General features: G+C 47.5%; 1 protein-coding gene across 1 annotated transcript in view; it reads right to left on the reverse strand.

The window, feature by feature from the left end:
* LOC8038393 (nucleolar protein 6) overlaps positions 1–19,778 on the reverse strand; it is a 103,907-nt gene that overhangs the window by 30,580 nt on the left and 53,549 nt on the right. Inside the window, 3 exon segments of the mRNA XM_040223003.1 lie at positions 1,093–1,209; positions 2,362–2,685; positions 3,436–3,490. Coding sequence (XP_040078937.1) covers positions 1,093–1,209; positions 2,362–2,685; positions 3,436–3,490 — 496 coding nt within the window.

A 19,778-nucleotide genomic window follows, 5' to 3' on the forward strand; every position in this document is an offset into this window, starting at 1 on the left:
AAGTGAAGGCCTCCAAAACAAACAGGACAAACTCTCACGAGGGATGGAGCTCACACAGTTCTTATTCCAATGCCAACCGTTCGTGGCAAGTGCCGTTCTACAGCCACCGACAACTTAAAGGAAAACCCCGCTTCATTTTCATTTTTCAAAAAACAATGCAGTCCTCTTCAGTATCACCTAGGAAGACTACACGTCAAATATTACGACATAGTTCTATCTAAATGTTTCATAAACAGTCCGGCAAACTTTGTAACTCGCCAAGTTGCCGAAATCAGCTCACTCGAGCGGGCGAATTGAGGCGCAACCAACAGTGCAGTCAAGGCTACGGCGTGGGCGTAACCAACATTTAGCTTAACGTCATCACCATTGCCCCTTTTTGCTTGTTTTTACTTCACCCGGGCCAGCGTAACGGGCAATGTTAGCAATGTTTCCTCCTGGCACTTGGTGGTGTTTATGTGATTGGCGTAACCGCTGTTAGGAGCCGTGGTCCCGCCATTATCGTTGTCTCCCGCGTCACAACCGTTGTCGTCGCCTCACCATTTGTGATTGTGATCCCTCGGACTTTTCGTGCACACTAAGGACACCACGTGCGCAGACTTATGCCGCAGTTGTGCAGACGTCGAACGCCGTGGACTCCAAAAAGTGGCGAAGAGTGCGGTGCAGACGACACTTGTGCCTGGCACACACCCGCACCAATCCTGCCCGTCGTTGCATAGAGGATCACGTGACATCCCGTACCATGCGATAGCCATGTTCTTGGCAACCCGAGGCCAATGTTGCCGGACGTAGCCGAAGTTTCGGTTACGATTTCTGCTCGTTTAAAGTTAGATTTAAAAATATATATCCAATTTTTCGTGAAGCAAATGACAGTGTCTTTTACTAGGGTTTTCTAATGCGAAATCACTCATTATCCCGAAATCTTCAGAATTGAGTGGAGCTGCCCTTTGAGTGATGCAGGTTGCGGCCTAGCACCGTCCAGTTTCTTGTGGCGTGATTGGCTCCTGGTTGGGACTCGTCGAGCCCTGCGTTTCCCAGGCTGTCGGTGACTACAGTCGTCAACAAAAGGTACTTGACCGAACTGCCCTCACTTACCCGAGCCTTGTCCCACGCCGGCAGCGCCAGAAGCGCCTTGCGGAAGAGTCCGAGCCAAGCATCAAACTGGTGCACATGCTTCTCTTTCAGGGCCACTTCTTTGAGAAGATCCGAGAGCTGAAAGACACGAAAAGAGCATCGGCAACAGTTACTTTACTGTTTCAAGTTTCCATGGTAAGCTGTAGGGATGCCACCTGCCGAGGTTCGAGCTTAACCGGGTTGAACACTTGGCGCAAAGTTCAACTACCACGCGCACGCACATAAACCGAAAAAGAGCTGCCGCCGCCCAACAGATGGGATGCGGTATGTAGTGAACATATTGTCCAGGGAAAATTTAATGAAGTAAAACTAGGTAGCACAGCTAGGGAAAGGCAGGACAGAGGAAAATTGGGACTCCCTCCCGCGTGGCTCCAGCCTAAAGTCTCCAGTGGGACCGGTATTGGGGCAGTGCCGACTTGGTTTTACCAAAGAAAAATTGGAGACCCCCTCGCTGGGTGGGAGAAGGTGGGATGCAATATTTTTAGTTCTCTTGCCCGATCCCCCAAAAGATCATCCTGGCGATATCCCACACTCCCTGGTGTTACATACAAAAAAAGCAGAGGGGAAGCAGATTGACTTAGAAGGGGAAGGTGAGGAATAATACTTTTGGTTTCTAGGCTAGTTGGTGCAAGCTGCCAGCCGTTATTAAAGTTAAAGCCATTAGCATCCATCCACCCCTCCTTCGTCGAATACTGAAGTCCAAAGGTTTGTCGCATCAATCGAACCGAGGTTAGACAAAAGTATTTGACATCCCTAGTTAACTTTGGCAACGTGTTATCGGAAAGCTTTTCATCGTAAGTACTGGGCCAGTGTCCATGCAAAATCAGATTGCATCTGCCCAATTTCTGTAGCATACTGTAAAGTAGTTCACTCGAGGCGTCCGGTGCGTCAGGCACGGAGTACTAAGGGTTTATTGGTACATGTACTTTGTGTACGTGCTCTAGGTTGAGCAGTCATAACCGAATGGGGGCACGCAGAAGGAGGCCTGGCTCGCGCGAGCAGCCGGCGCTCGCATGCCCGTCGCACTGTCTCGCGGCCGGCATGCCATCACAGACCAGTACACGACACATACATAGTGTTTTAAGTAAGGGAGAAATCTGCTCAATTTCGGGGAGGAAGCCAAAGAAACAAAGTGTAGCAAAAGAAAAAAAGAAACCACTTCATCCTAGAAACTGAAATCTGCCCAGTGACAACTAGAAATGCGCCTCAATACTAATTCGACGATCATACCTGCAGCCCAAAGAGGTTTGAGTGAAACAACGTCTCCACTTCCTTCAGGTTGTTGAGCTCTTCGGCTGTAGGTGGCTTGTACAGGTCTGACTTTGCAGTCTTGGACTTCTTGCGCGGCTGCGTCGAAGCTTGGTCACCGAGAGCCCGCTTCGGTGCTTCGGGTTCAGGTTCCCCCTCGTCCGACTCGAGCAGATCAGAGATGTCGTGATCCCCGTCGCTGAACTCCAGGTCTTCTTCATTGCTGAGGTCTTCGTCCGACTCGGGCTCGGGCTTTGGCTTGGGTTTTCTGGCTTTCTTTGGCCCAAGTTTTGGACTGGGAACAGACTGCAAAAAATCGTATTGTCACGACACGCGCGAGTATGCTTCTTTGTTCACCTTAAAACTCCCGAGTAGAGAAAAGTGTACCTATTCGTTGTTAAAGAACCCTCTATTGTCTGCCAAATTCTGGTCTTCGTGGCCACCTTCGATTGGCCGACGTTCTAAGCAGCTTAGGTAAGTCACCACAGTCTTCTCCATGCCACACTGCAGTGAAGGTATCCTAGATGGCACTAGCATCAATGGAAGGAGTGAGCAGGCTTAGCGAAAGGAAGGAAATTTCGAGGGCAATGGAGGAAGAGTTGGAATATGGCACTTGTTCATCTAGCCATAAGCTTGAATGCCCATAAAAAAAAAAAAAAAAGACTGCTGAGAAGCTAACTATTGAAGTGATGGGTTCGGTCCATCTGACAGTCATGCATCATACTTTATTGCACTTCATAGAAAAGAGGAAGCATGGAGGGCGTAAGTAAATAGGAAACATTCAGTTCAGTAAGACAAGGAAACAACTTTCCATATCCTCCACGTTCTGCGAGCACTACGTAGCAGTACGAGATAAGACGTGCAGTTCGGAGAAGATTTGTTTTTCTGAGATGCACCCATTCCGTGCCTAAAAAAACAAAAACTTTATTTTTTTTTTAGTAGTGCATAACGTCGGTCGGCGGCGAATGCACGCGATCGCTCAAAATGTTTCCGCAAAAATTAAGATGTAACCGTGGAGCTTAGACAAGCTTTACTAAGCACCGAAATGTCTCTCACCTTGGGTTTACTCTTCTTTTGATGCAGCTTCATCGCTGTGACATCCCACCAGCGCCTCGAAAGAAAACACGTGCTCTCAACCCCCAACCACACGACCACACAACCAAAACACAACCGGCACGAGCGGAAGTGGCGGATGTCGGAAGTCACCTGACGTCGTTTTGCACATTCATTTAGCACGTGGTTGCTCTGTGCTTGCTGTGCTTCTTGACTCCGAGTTCCTCCGGCGGGTCGTGTCACGTGACATCACAGATTGAAAAACGCTGGACGCGGGTAGGTTTTGGAACGCCAAGGTACAAAATCCTTACCCTGAAGTAAGATCGAGTAAATTTTGGAACACGGCCACTATGTCATGCTAGGGACGAGCGTTTCGCCGCAGTAAGGTTGCAACGCCTATTGGCTGAGAAAAAACAGCAAAAACAAGCAAAACAACACAAACCGGAAGTGACGAAAAGTTTTGTTTTGTTTGTTTTTGCTTCTTCCAATTTTACTTTTTGTTTTTACTTTTCGTTTCTCCAAGTGTTTGTTGGGCGCTTTTCGGAGCGGTCGCGTTGGTTCCATATCAGCGGTTCCAGCGGTCTTTCTTGTATTATACATTGTCGTGTTCTGTGCCGCGGTATTGCCGAGTGGAGTTGGTCGTGATATTCAATGCTTGGGAACGAGCGTCGGCAGTGAAGTCCACAGCGCATTCAGCGCATTCATGCAAGCCAGCAACAGGCCCCGTCTCGCCACATGGCGGCCCGTGGGACGCTTGTTCGGAAAGTAAAAGGTGAGTGGAATTTACCTACTGGTGGCGTTCGATCGTCGATTCGACACCGCTGTGGTGGAATTTGATAGCGCTTGGCTACCTCACGTAGCGTCGGGGACAAAGAAGAAGATAATAGAGATATTAACGGGAGTGGCATGTGGCTCCCAAGTGCCGCCTGCGCCGCATTTGCATGTTGGGAATGTCAGCTTTTGACGAGCTCGTGCAGTCACAAAAGCGTTCTGTCGAAAGACGGGATTTACAAACAGATCAGGCTTCGCGAATGGCCCTCCCGGCGCGTTGAATTTGTGGCGGGTACATATGTTGCTGTTCGTCCTGGTAGGCCTGCGATGGTGTTTTCTGCACAAATACTGTATTCTGCCTCGTGGTACATTCACACCTGCCGCAGAACTGCTAAGCGATTCTGCTACAGGTTAATTGCGAAGAGTTGTGCTCTTCCATAGTGTGCATGTTAAAGTGACAACAAATCAGTGCCTCTCTGTTCTACTTCTCCTTTGGTATTCAACTGGTTGTATTTTCTACTACATTTTGTTCAGAAAGCCACTGCGAGACAGGCATAATTGATGTATACTATCCAAAATAATGCTTGAGCATGAGATGAGGTAACAGAAATACTTAAATATGTGCCTGCTTTTTGTGTTTTTGCACGACAAGGTAACAAATACTTCTTTATGTGCCTGCTTTTTATGTTTTTGCAATTCACCGGCTAGACCACTCTTCTTATAGTTATTGTTTTGTTGGGTGCAAAATTTTCCACCCCAGGTGTCCGATGCTTGCGGCTGATGGCTTCTACCTACGTGCATCAAACAGCGGGCCTGCACCTTCGCCGAGACAGCAGTAATACAGTTCTGGGTAACTGCAGCGACTGGGTCACCGATGCCGTTCCACTTCCTGCACTGCACTCCGCATGGGTCAAAGGGCCAGCGCATGCCTTTTATGCGTTGTCGCCAGCCATAGTGAGTATGGCTTGGAGTCACGTCATGCGAGTGAAATGCTTGTCACCTGAGTGACGTCAGTTGGGGGGGGGGGGGGGGGGGGGCGCCGCCGCCGTTGGTGCAGTTATGACCGGTGGTCTGCGATCATAGATCACCAAGCACCATTGCACTGTTCCTGGATGAAATAGCTGCTCTTGAGGAAGAACAGGGTGCTTTGGGAAGAGCTATGGTGTCCGCTTTTTCACTAGCTCCAGCTGTCGCCACAGACATTTTATCGAAAGGAGCAACATCTATGAATGAGTAGACGGCGCTGAATGGCCGCAAGGGGCCTCGCTTCTGACCGAGGGGGTCAAAATAGTCCCGTTTTAACAGAGGTACCTCTTGGGGTATTGTACAACACAGGAAATAAAGGGCCCGAAAGTTTTCTACCTCGACAAGGTGTGGGTTATGGCAGGACCAATGCGGCTTTGTTCCGTGGACACCTTCATGTGTGGTGGCACAGGGCAGTGATTGCTTAACCTTGCTTAAAGGGGTTATGACACGCCAAAAATAAATTATTACACAACTATACTGCTAGGACCCATTGTATGTTCCTATAATCCTGCTAAATGTGTTTTGAAAAAGGCGCAATCATTTCGTGGATAAATCGATTTATATGCGGGCCCCTCAGATCTGGGCGGACCTGGAGGCTGATGACGTAGCCAGCCTCCAGCGTGGTGTCTACTTGCACGCACTCACAGACTTGGCTCTCTTGGCGTATCGAGCCTCAGCTTCCTCGTTTACCTTCCACGTTTCCAGCATCCGGTCTGTGACGATTACGTCTACGGCATCGATCGCCTTGTCGAAGTGTTCAACATTGATCGAAGCAGCGATGAGAGTGATTGCTATCAAGAGATGTTGGAAGCTGTTCATTTTGAATGCGACCCGCTGGCGACGAGCTCCAGCGACAACGAGTTCGTTGTGGTCACAGTCGTCCGGGAATGTCTCGCAGGCGCATGCAGGGTGGAAGGTCAACCGGCCGGGGGGCGAGAGCGAGAATAGCTTTCAGTTTACCGAGCTGTTTGAGCGTCGTACCGCGACGAGAAGAGCTTGGGCGATCATGGGGGTGCCTAGAATGAGAGAGTGTTCATGGTCAGGTGGTTTATGGACACCATGGTGTGACTAAGTTGAGCAGTGTTGCCTGGTCGCCAGATGAAAATGATAAAAATTCGTAAATTGAATATTGCAATTATCAGAGCTCTAAAAATTGCGTAACTTGGTGTATATACTAAGTAGCCTATGAGCATTCCATTTCAAGAATTGTCTATCCGTTTAATTTTCGTGTCATAACCCCTTTAAAGATCAACGACTGGACTGGTCATGGGTGGCGTGCCTGAGAGTGGGACAGTAGACGGCTGTTATATACCAACTTTAGACTTCATTCACCCCTTAACTGACAGGGCACTGGAGGCTACATGCTCGGTGAACCAGCCGATTGTCAGTCTTGCATCACTTATCATGCCCCTTTCTCATACAGATGTGCAGGTCGGACACGAGGCAATAAAAGCTTGGCCCACCAACCACATGGCTCCTACCGCCCTGTCAACGTAGAGGTGAGTTGGTGGGGTCTGCTGAGTGCTTCTGGCGTAGCAGCTCGGCAGTGGTGAGTTACTAGAGCGCAAAATGCAATACCGCACTTTACTCTGAATGCTGCGAGCCATTGGAGCCAATCCAGTGCCGAAGGTGTGTCACATGGCCTGTCCGTTGGGCGCAACGGCACGTTGAGCACAGTGTCATCTGGCAGCGTCAAAGTGTCGCAGAGCTTTCTGGACAAGCGGCGATAATCAAGAATGAAACGTGCCCTACAGCTAGCTAGGTTCGAGAGTGTTGCACATCGCAGTGTCAAACAAAACGGCAATATCAGTCAACAAGACCGAGTACCGCTTTACGACGAGAGTGAGCCCGCCTCGCACCCATCCAAAACACCGTGAAACTGGCAAAAAATATTCTAACCCTAAAAATAACTTGGGCTGTTCGTACAGAAGGAGCACGCTTCAGAGAAAGAGTCGTGTGGGCATCCTTGTGTTCCGCAAGCCGTGCCTAGCCTTCAAATTTCTTGCGTTTGCTCTGATCAAGCTTTTGTGCACAGTTTTTTCCAGTGTATCGTTTAACAAAAAGTTACAGCTGTTTTGTACTGAGCAGGTTACAGGAACTAATGCCATCTGTAAATATCTCTTACAGCCGTGCTGTTTGAAGTCATCACAGATATAAACTACACGTTGCAGCAACTCTCAATCGCATTCCTGCCCGTCATGTCGAACAGCGTAGCGCTAATTTCAGTTTGAGGTCTGCACTCTTACTACAATGCAGATGGTGACAGCATCAGGCTGCACTCGGTAAGTTAGTTTGAGACCGGTTCTTTGTGCGGCACTCCGCGAGTGCGGTGCACTCTACGAGATGACTCGCATAATGCCAGTGCATTTGAAACGAGCTTGCTATAAGGCCCGCTACTCATGGGATAAGTTACTCATATAGTTTTTGGGCAGCTGATGAGTTACTCCCCCCTCCACAGCAACACGCATTGCTGGTTTTGGGTACGACTTGAAACCGATGAGCAGCTCCGACAACTCTAAGGTGTTTGAAGCGGCAGGAGCAGTTCAGGGACACAATATTTCCACGTGACCTCCCTTGCAGTAGTGGTGATGGTGCGTTCAGTATCAACTCCCTCAGCTCCGAACGGAGTAACTCGACTTGGAGTTCTCAGTGCATTTTAGAACACCTTCAAAAAAATCCCAAAGAAAGCTGCTTTTTTTTTTTTTTGTGGATGTCATGTCTGTTGGATTTTTCACTAGCCACTGTTGTTAAACTTCCAGAACTCTTATGTGCCGAGAAATTGAGAGAGAGGAGGGGATGAGAGTGCAGGAATGTCAAAACGCAGAGCTCCGATTGGAGCGATTAGTGGGTAGACCTAAAGCTTTGTCTGTACTGCACATGCAGAACGTCGGTGTCCAGCGTTTCGCATTCACATTCGAATGCGTTTGACGAGTGCAGTGGAGGTAAAGGCAGCCTTTGTTTCTGCTGCACTCGTTGAACACGTTCGACTGCAGAACGCCGGTGTCCAGTGTTTGGCTCTCGCATTGAAACGTCCTCGACAAGTGCAGTGGAGACAAAGGCACCTAGCCTTAGGTGTACCCACCAATCCCTCTAACCAGAGCTCGGGTGTCCTGACGTCCTTGCGTGCTCTCTTCCACTCTTCTCCCTCATTTTCTTGGCACATGCATCATGGGCAGATTTTAAGGATGGGGGACTAAAGCCCCCAAGGTTAACTTTTTTCAGTGAAAAATCTACTTATGCCAGCTTTTGTTAGGAAGAAATGATTAGTGGCTTCCATCCATACTCGAGAACCGAACTAAACGCAATAGACTACTTCCATAAATTCCTGCATGCAACACGGCGCGCGTTGCACTCTGGGAACTAGTTAGCCAGGGAGGAGAGTGGCATGGTTTCGGTTTCGATTGACACGTCGACAAGAGATACACAGAGTGTGGACCATAAACGGCCGTTATCTCATATTTCCTGGTATCGAGAGCGTCATTTGTGGTCTCTAAACTAACCTAAATGGCCAGACCTGGAATCTTTAGCGCAAGCCCGAGAAGTATAGCTTGTCTTAACGCATGCTTGTTGTATTTTTGTACTTGAGCCTTTTCGTTAGCGGTTCGAGGTATGTGGACGAGCCAGTGCTGGGAATGTCGACGCTGCGAAGCTCAGGGATCTTGCTTGTGTACGAATCAACAAGCTGTAGCAACCAATAAGTATGCATACATCGAGCTCGCGCCTTTACATTAGTGTTGCTGATCAAAAAGTTTTTATTGTTTTTTTTTTTTTTTTTTTTTTGTGTGCGTCCATAGACGAAATATTTTTGCAATTACTGTTTTTCTTAATACGCCTGAGTATGCGAAGTAAAACTCTGACGTGCCATTGAAAAGCTCCATTCGAACACACTTCTCATCTCTTATCTGTACTGCCCCGCAGCACTGCACAAAGTGAAGTCCCCACCCGCTTGCCTTCCACTAATATTCAACATCACGTATGCGCATAAAGTTATCCTGCAATAATATAGGTACATTCGCACATACAAAAAAAGAAAGCAGAAGTCGAGCACTTGTGTGAACAATGTCGCACCGTTCGCTGGAAGTGCACTAGACAGGCATGAATTCTGCGGTGTGTTGAACGAACGAAATTATTCAAAGCGCATTTGACGGTTGCTAATGGTCATAATATTTGTTATGTGTTTGCTTTCTTTCTGACTGAGTATGCCGAGATAATTTCAGACACACCATTCAGGCACAGATCTTGGGCATCAGTAAAAGCTCGTCCAAAAAGGCTGAGGAGGAGTTGGGGACGCTTGTTAGGGCCTCCGTCGTAGCTAGCCGATCTTAGCGTTTGCGAAAACTTAATCTTCTATCAGCATAAAATTTGAGTGTGAGATATGTGATGACATGAGGAAGACATCACAGTAACTTTTGTGCAGTAGTGAGGTTGAATTTATTGTTTACTTAAAAGTTAATGCGCCAATGCTGGGCTTAACTTTGATACTCCTGTGAGGATGTGGCTTGCTTTTCGCCCAATGAAGTAACAAGAAGCATACGTTTGGCAAACAAAATACGTGTAGGGCTCAAGGTGACCAAATTTCAGTTGTAGTTCACTGGTACTGGACGGGATTACTGACACTGAGCTCAAAGATGCACTCGTGGGGTGAGGTGACTAAGCCACGTCTTATTACGTGGCTAGTCAACCAAGGAAAGTGCCCCGGTCTTCGTTTTGTATCGCTCGAGAATGAGTGTATTGTACATTCGTAAAAAAAGTCAGATAATCGAAAACATGAGCAGCGTATTCGGTCACGGCGTGATAGCATGAGATGAAGCTGCTCAGTAGAAACCGAAACTAAGTGGCCAACAAGTTCCCAGAGGGCACTGCGTGGTATTTCGCCGCGATGGGGCGCGTCGGTTTGGAAGAAGTCTATTGCAACGCCGCCATTTCTCCCACATCAGCCACTAAGGAAACTACACGGCTACACTTAGTGGTTCCGTCGAGTCGCAGAAGAGTCAGTGGCGCTGACTCTTCTGTGTAGGCTCCCTACGGAAGCCAGAATTGCGTGTTCATCCCCGTAGCGCCGTCTTTCCTGCACGGTATAAGGAGCCGGCGAATGGCAGCACGGTGCGCTCAAAAGTAGGGGAACGTATGCCAGGGTGCGTGCAATGTGTACTTTCGTGCACGGCATTTGAGTCTGCTCCTCACATGGTCGCATCTCGGCGAGTAGCGGTGCGGCGGTACGTGGAAAACAGCCATGCAACTATGGCTCCTGTAAAGCGCCTATACAGGAACTCTACGTGGCGCCATCTCGCAGGGCCATTTTGCAGTAGCTAAATAAAACAACTTGCATGTTTTAATTCGTCGCAGAAGGGTGGCGCTGTTATTGTATTTAGTTTGGTCTTGGTGGACGCCAGCGGTCCTGGTCCAAGAGTGAGTTTTCCAACTGAGCGTTTTCCTTGCATGTTCGGGTCAGATATTGGTTCCAGGGGGGGGAAGGTGCCGCCGCTTCCAATGCACCCTCCTCAGAATTTACGGCGCTCCGTGGGGGCCGCCATGTTAAAACTTGATACCAGTGTTGCTGCATCTGTAGGTCATCTTTAAGTTAGAGCTGACGGAAAAAATCTGGCCACGGCGCAACGCCGATGTACACTGGAAGCTAGAGCCGGTTTGCTTTCGTTGTTTTTGTTTGGTCGGAGAAAATCTAGCAACAACGCACGTTTCAACATGGCGCCGGTATTGCTTCGGCAGCTTCGGTTTGACCACGTTTGACGCGGTTTTCGAGCACATGTAGCGAAGACGTGACCGGAGAAGTGCCCCTTGATGGTCCCGGAAGACGGAAAGTATCATTCGTAATCGTCGTGTGTGCTTTGAAAGCGAAGGGAGTCACAAGGTCCACGAGTGCGCAACCACAAGCCAAGGTTCACGACAGCGCCAGAGGAGTGCAACTTCCTATACCGCCCATGGAACGCAAATTGGAAAACCCTGGGAGGCCGCAGCGCCATTTGAATCCCCTGGTATCTGGTGGCTGTACTAAAATCAACATGGCGGCACAGCGAAACCAAAACCGAAACTGCACGGCAGCGCCATTGTGTTTGGATGGATGGGCGGTAGCTTGCGCCACCTAGAGTTGAAAATATATATATTGTAGTTTTTTTTTTTTTTTTTTTTTGCCCGGTTTGCGCGTTGCTTTGCTAGGCTTCTGCTGCTTTGCGGCTGGTTTTCGCATTTTAATGCTGGTTAATGTGCGTTGAAACGCACACAAGCCAGCACTGAAAAGCGAGACCAGCAGCAAAGCAGCAGAAACCTAGCAAAGCAACGAAAGTGACCCATACACAAATAATATGCAATGCTTGTCCTTTTGCGTTCATTTTTATTCAACAGACAGTAGAAAATACAGACGAAATTTCTCACTGTTTTGCACACGAGAAACAAAGAAATGAACAACAAAACAGGATAAAACGTTAAGGTTACGTGCGACCAAGGGTGATGATATGCGTTCTTGCAAATTTGATTATATAAGTAAGCATATAAGTAAAGACCGACGACGGTGTCTTAATTGCAACGAAAGGAAACTAAGCAATGAGTACCGAGAAAACCAGCTCAACTCTTTGGTATTGAGTCTTCATCGAGAACCTGCCCATTCGTTTTTAATATTATCACTTAAATTTAGGAGTGAGTCACTGCTAAACGAAACGGGAAACCAGAGCGGATCGCTCTATCGCTCATCCTCAGTTAATCGAAAAATATTTAGGCTCATATTTTCACTCCTCGCGAACAGACGCGTGAATCACTGACAACAGTGCCAAATAAACAGCTCACAGCAAAAAGTTTGCCATCTTTTAAAGTGAGCATATGTGCTCGATCTTGATATGAAAAAGTCTACACAGAAGTCTCCAGTAATTTGACAATGACATTTCTCGCGGCGAGTGAAGAGCAATCCTGAACAATAATAGGATTTGGTTTTGTGATTGAAAACCATTGTAGCTATTGCCAAAATCAAACAATTAATACTCACTACCACTGCGACAGTTAGGTTTTGTTGCAAACATCTAATCAGAAACTTAAGCAAGAGAAGACCAAAAGAGCGTACCGCACGTCCATTCGAACTCGAAACCATTGATATCCCGGCTTTCGGTAGTCATTGTTTCCCCACTTGGCACATCAGGTGGTGTGTTGATGACGAAAATCCATGCTTGACCACATTACACCAACAAGTTCCCACGAAAAAGAAAAGATAGCCGCGCGCGCACGAACGCGGGACGAATCTCGCGCCGCGACGCACTACCAGAAGCGAAACAACACGCCGGTTCGCGTCCCTCGCGCGTTCTAACGGTCCACCGACTTCCCGTCGCCAGCGGCCAACGCATCTCGAGGCGAGAGGCGCGGGTTCGGAGAGAGAGAAAGCGCGCCCAGACATGTTGAAAGAGTGAAAGAGAAAGTTACAATAACAAGCTTCAAAGCCATTCATACCTTCAAAACAACTTCACCTTTATTTCGCATCATTAGATATATGAATCAATTTTATTTAAAATGAAATAACAAGTGCCAACAGCCGCTGGGAGCGCGGCAATCGGAAGCAGTTCGCCGGACCGGACAAACGTCATAAGTATACTCGGCGGGACGGAAGTAGCCGAGAGCTTCACCCCACTGACAGCGCTCCGTTGACTTCGGCGATATCGTTCTCTTTGGTGCATAGAGATAGGTTTGGTGCAACACGGCGATGCGGCAAAGAGTTGAAACGTTCGTGGTGTGTGGTGCGGTGCTTGGAGGTAGAAGCCCATACTAACACGAAGCGCAAATTGGTTATTGTGGGGTTGAAATTCAGCGGTTTCAGTCCCGTCGTCGTCAGCTGATCCGGTCCAGCTGGTCCGGGAGGCGTATTGTGAGACCCCCCCCGGCAAAGCCCCGCGAGAGAGAAAAAAAGGAGGGAGAGGAGGAAAGGGAGGAGGGAAGAATACCGCGATTGGCTGGCGCAGTCACGTGGTACGCGCGCGCTACGGGCTGTTCTAAGCTGCGTGCAGCTCCCCTCCCCCCCGCTACCGCCGACGCGAGCAGACGCCCTGCCGTTTTGTTTTGGAGTACTCCACGCCCCAGTCGAAAAAGTGCATTGGTGCAGTCCTAGATATTGGAAGGTATCGTTAGTGTGAAACTGGATAACATACGCGCACAGGTCTCAATGCTGACTGGGCAGCTACGCTACGGCCGTTTTATGCTTTCTGCCGTAACGTTCGCGTACTCCAGGGCGGAAGGGTGTGTTTAGGCCTAAGGACCCGTGACCGCTGCCAGCGTTCCGAAGTCATTTACGGCCTGGAAATAAACCCAGCTCGTTTGGCTTTCGCTAAAACGTCCAGTGTAGCTAATGTTTTATTTCATTCGAACGACGCGCCGCTGCGGTGTTGTGTAGTCTGCCCTACAGCGATGCCCAACTCGCCGCTTGGCAGCATTATTCACGGGTGTAACATCATTCGCCCGTTGCTGGCCTCAACAGGAATCGCGCCAGGTACGTATGAGACGCCAACGGAGCACAAGCGGTGATCTGGACCGCGAGTGCACGTCTGAATTGTGCTTTGCATATACACTGTCACGCCTCTGCAAGAATCAATCGCGCTCCCCGCAGCTAGTCGAAATGGAGAAGTGCATTGTCAAGCCTGTAACCCTGCGGCGAAATTGATCTATACCCGATGTCAGCTTTTTTGTGCTCCACTGGAAACGGTACTAAAGCGTGAACGCAGCTGCTTTGACCAGTGCTTTTTTTTTTTTTTTTGCGCGATCACTCGAGGGATTGAAGCATGTCCGCGGGCAGCGTGCACGCACTCGTACACCCACAGTGGAGTGACGCGAAGTGACGTAGCGATTGTTACAAATTTAGCGAAGGAAGCGGGCAGTGAGAAAATATTCCACAAGCCGACTGGCCATCTACTGTCATCGTCCTCACCTGCAGCGACTGGGCACGTGTGAACGAATTGGTTGATGTCAAGGGTCGTCCTCGCTGTGCTTACCAATTAGCCTCTGCAATGTGATATGCCCACATGCCCACTGTTATGCGTACGCATGCTGCAGACAGCAGGTGTCAGATTTGTCCTAGCTATGCTTACCTCAGAATATCTTCAAAGGATTGTATTCACACATGTCCGCAAGCCTCGGATAGTTTTGCCCGAGTGACTTGGAGCCTGTGCTCGACACAGGGGGGCTATGTTGCACGTTTTGGACTCCCAGAAGACTAGGGAGAAGGAAGTGACGTAGGTGTCAATGAACGTGTCTTGGCAACTTCTGCAGATACTGTCATCAGCGACTACACCAATCAACATCCAGCGAGCATCGTTGACGTCACTTCCTTCTCCCTAGTCTCCTGGGAGTCCAAAACGTGCAACATAGCCCCCCGGTGCGAGAGCTGGCTTTGCCTGCCTGACCTCCATCTTTCTTTGCGACTACAAAAAGCTGGCCAAACTGGCACCTGGCATTGGTGAATAGGTAGTCTAGACATAAAGGGAAACCGAGGTCAGCCAGCGTGAACTTTGCTTCAGCAACAGGGTTTCAAAATGCAGCCGCAAAAAGATGCACTACATGTTGGGCACATTGCCATTGACGTTTCTGTTTCCAGCAGCTACAAAAATAAGCACTCTCATCTCAGTTTGTCCTCTTTTCCAAACTTGGTGATGTTAACCACTTGCGAGGTTCCATCAACCCAAATTTCCACTACAGAATACTGACACTTCTGGCTGCATGACCTCCACTGGACCATGTGCAGTCAAATCATGGAATGCCTAATTTTTCTGAAACCAGTAGGGAAAATATACGAGGCAAGACATTCTCAGATGATCAGCATGGTCGACTATATATGCAGCAGACCCGACAACAAAACTCCCTGCACACAACTTTAGAAATCCATCCATTTATTTCAGGCACATTGCACTTGCGAGCAGGCAAGCACGAAAGCAAGTTTACATCACGAGCACTGGCAGTGCAACACAAGGCGCGCAAATATGCCCAACAAAAAATATGAAGCATAACGAAAAAATAATGGTTATCTCATTATTGAAGACGGCAATAGAAACAAGGTTGTCGTGATTCATGTATGTGCACTACACAGTAAACAGCGTCGTGACAACAGGAAGGGCACAAAAAGTGCATTAAAAACAAATCGCAATAAGGAAACCTTGCACTCTATGCAACCAAAAAAAAGAAGAAAGCCTAATTCCTACCAATAAAATCATACTATTTTAAAATAAAAGAAAATACTATTTTCTATCAAAAGAACAGATGCGATGCGAATACACGAGTCTTGGTCAGTCATGTATCGGAGCCGCTTCTAGCATCTCCCTTTCCACTTCCTTTCCTACGCCTTGCCACTTGCACACCGTTCAATGCAGATGAACATCCATAAGCTTTGCAGTGCATTGGCAGGTGTGATCCATAACCACTGATAAGTGAGGCCGCACTGATTACCATGCCTCTTACCACAAACCAGCAACTTGACCTTTGGTCCCGAGCATTGCAGATATTGGAGAACTTGCAAAGGGTCGTAATGATGACAACCACACAGAATTTGGCTGCTACTCTTTTCAAGCTGTGCAATATTTTATGTACATAAGGCATGACTTCAATTTTTTTGTGATGTTTCTTGAGTACAGTATTATGGCTTTTAAGTTCTAAAAGGGACAGTGACACCCCCCAAAAATTGCTTTTATTTTTTGCCAGGCAATACATTATGGTGTCGGAAGACTACCCTATCAATATTTTGCGACAGCGTCACATATATTTTTTATAAAGTAAAAAAATGCAACTGCTTGAAACCGAAACTGGACTGGGGAAGAAGAAATATAGAGAAAGTTACCAAAAATCACATGGTTTCGCAACTTTTTTTTTTTTTCATTCAACATAGTTGCAGCTTTTTACAAGCCACGAAAAATGGGCATCATATTTTTTGTCTATATTTAGCATCGGGTGTGTGCCTTCGATTACCCACGACTTTGATTATCTTTGGTGATTGTGTCTCAACCATAGAAATCGGCACGTGACCATGGAGAAGAGGGTGAGTGCGACTCAAACCGTCCAGTTTTCGAGCGGAAAGAAAACGAATTTCGAGCCGCAAATTGTGTTGTGTAGCCGCCGCATTTGTTCATTTAATGGAAAGAGTGTGATTTTATCAAGAGGGATTAGGCTTTTTTCTGTTTTGGTTGCGTCGAGTACAGGCAGTTTCCTTGTTCTGGTCTTTTTAATGCTCATTTTGCGCCCTTCCTGTTACATCATGACGCTGTATTTAGTGCACATACATGGATCACGACAATTGTTTCTATTGCCACCTTGAATCACAAAGATAACTTTGTTGTTGTTTATTTTTTTTTTTTTTTCCAAATGGGCTGTGTTGTTGTTATTCATCAAGATAGCTATGGCATTGTGCCACGTGTGTGTGCACTAGATATGTTTGCTCGGCAGAATTTTTCAGTAAACCTTTTAGTTGCAAGTTAGCGCTCGTTTTGCGTTCTGCTTCTTCTGTGTCCCGTCTTTCTTGTGCTACTTGTCAGCGATCCGGAAAAACGTAATGCCGCGCTCCTTTCACTCTTTGCGCACCATCTCAGGACTCTGTGAACGAGAGTATGACTCTTTTACTCTGGAGCAGCGTGCACAGAAAGTCGCTTTTTGCTGTCTAGTGGAAAGAGCGCAAGCTCGTTGACTCCCGGAGCCGCTACTGAGCGCATCTAATCATCATCTGCACTGGGGTTTTGCACCAAAAGTAGTATAGCCTCATTTCACTAGGGCAATAAACAATTGTTCCACTAGTGCAACAAAACAGCAGCCGTTCCACTAGTGCAACAAACAGCAACCAACGAAAACAAGCAAAAGAGTACACTGGATAGATTACCTGTTTGTCGGAGCTCACCAACCCATCTGGCGCACACGACGTAGAGCACACTGAATGCATATTTGTTTCTCTAGAGGGACCTAAGCTGGCAACAAGACTATGAAATAGACAAACAAGCAGTGTCGGATGACACGGCTTTCGTGTTTAACTCCCTGGGCGAAATGCACACTGACAAACGCAGTATCGGTAGAGGGAGTTGGTTTTCTTGAGTAAGGATTTTAAATCAACCACTTCTTTATGTGTTGTTGACTCTTCGCGTGACCAGTGTGTTCACAACGCCATTTTACTCGCACCCCAAGGTATCTCTACCGCCAGTGTTTGCAGACATAATGGTATGAAAGATGAAGAGGATAAACCATAGCAAATGGGATCATTGTCACTTACAGGTCTGCAATGTTACTAGAACACTCAGTTGGGAAACTCGCCGTCGAAACTTGGGCCGCTGGGGTCCACCGAGACCGAGCTAAATACGACAACAGCGCCACTCTTTATCATTTGTCTGTACTGTGGTCACCTTGAGCTTTTAGAAAGCATGTTTTTGCATAAAAACAAACGGAAAAGACTCTTTTTGTATGAAATTTATTGGAGTTTAGTACCAAATGATGGGCGCGTGATGTTTTTAAAATCTTTAGGTTGCAGGGTTTTGCAGCACAATTAATATTGTTTTTATACAACCATGCCTCACCGGTGCTTTCAGGTAGCGCGTCCCGACCTAGGTGCATTTTAACTTCAGTAGTAAGTCGCGGTGCGTTCGCTGGGGAGACGGGGGTGGCACCCCTGTAACCTCTTCCGCTGTATTTGTTTTGGCTCAGCAACGGCCGATTAAAGCCAAAATAGAAGTAACGTGCAGTTCCTCCAGTGGCCGCTGCGGGAGAAATGGCGGCGTTGTGTTCGTCATTAGCTCGGTTCTTGAGGACAGATCGGGGCCACTTTTTCAGATTAGTCTCTGTGGCAGTTTTCCAACTGAGTGTTTTATGGCGAATTCCACTGGTCGTTTTGGAGCGCGCCGGGATCGACTTTTCTGGAGTGAGCCTATTTCACTGGGCGATCGAAATCGAGGCGACCCCGTTCGGATCGTGTGCTCCAGTCCGGATTTGGTCAACTGATCCCGGCGCGCTCCAAAACGCCCAGTGGAATTCGCCATTAGTAACGTTGCAGGTCTGGTTGTGGAAGGGTTGAGAGGCTAGTCGTTTTTTGTGGCTTGTGACATAACTGGACACTGGAGTATCTACAAATGGAAGCTGACTGGAGTCATTGTCAGCACAATAAGTAATTGATCTCACGTTTCATTGTATGAATATTTAATATTAAAAAAAAAAAAAAGTTTAATAGAGTATTAATAGTCTCATCGTGGTCCTCAGTACAAGTTAAGGGAAAATAAACTTATCGTCATATATAAGCCAGCCACAGTTCTGAGTGCGAAAATATTGTGCCCAAACCTCGCTGTCAGCGTTCTTTGGTGGGACTGCCGCTCTGCGATTGCGACAATAAAAGTCAGATGGGCCTATTTTGTGCCTGTCAGGCAATTGCCGTCCTTTTTATGTTGCCTCTCTCTCTTGTGACAGCACGGCGCTATGAGGTTTTAAAATTAATACAACACGACAAACAAGGACTTGTTCGTCGTCAACCGTTGATCGGAGTTTGTGGTGATACGTCAATGTCTGAGGTGTCCAGGAAAAAATCGCTGTTGGGCGTTCCAGTAGTACGACACAATTAGAAACGACCAAGGACATACTGACTTTTGGTTTGCAGCTAATTAACATGTATAATTCCTGAGCAGAACGTAAGACTATCAAGGGGAATAACAGTGAATAACCTTAATAAAAACATCAGCGCGATATCCACCACAATGAAAAGCGATCAGACTGTACCAAAACTCCAGAAGGACAAAAAACAGGACCAGTACCTCTTTTTTTGTGTGTAGAGCATGTAGAAGTTAAAAGAGACGGACAACGCGAGAACGAACCCGAAGACTGTTCGAAGAGCACCGACTCCGAGCCAAGGAGGATTCTCCGAAGATAACGGCGCCATTTTGTCCATATGGTAATGATGATGATGATGATGGTGGTGGTCGTGTGTGTCGTTAGCGTCGTATTTGCGTGTTCCAAAATGCACTCGATCTTACTCTAGTGTTAGGTGTTTTTTTTTTACTTAGGCGTTCTAAAACCTGACCACGTCCCACCGTTACTAGACCCGCGTCCAACGTTTTTAATTGGTTTTTGTCAATTTGTGATGTCACGTGACACAACCCGCCAGAGCACTAGTGCGCCAGAGTAACTCGAATTCATTTGGAATACGGCCTTGGTTTCGTTGTTTCGTAACCATAGCGTAATTAATTATTTAAAAAACTAAAACATTTAAATTTAATTACTAACACTGTTTACATGCGTTTATTTGATTTTGAAATCTACTTAGGCGCCTTCCAATCCACAGAAAACTGCACGCACATCGACATTATCAATGGCGGCCGTCGACGGTTGTTAAGCTGCAGCTGCGCTCCTCTTCTGCACTATAAGGTTAGGAGTGTGTCTTCTACATATACGGTTTAGTCGCCTAGTCGTAAAGTTTGCTCTGGGGAAGGTAAGAGTGGGTGCCCATTGTCCAGGCAGGTGTCTCCGCTTCTCGAGTGCTCGCGCAACGAAAGCGGTGGACGTAGCTTCATGTACAGTACGTACGTATGACACCTTCCCCAATAAAGCTCGCGCGC

Source organism: Ixodes scapularis, unplaced genomic scaffold (genome assembly GCF_016920785.2).
Source record: "Ixodes scapularis isolate PalLabHiFi unplaced genomic scaffold, ASM1692078v2 PGA_scaffold8__174_contigs__length_109621045, whole genome shotgun sequence".
Lineage (NCBI taxonomy): Eukaryota > Metazoa > Arthropoda > Arachnida > Ixodida > Ixodidae > Ixodes > Ixodes scapularis.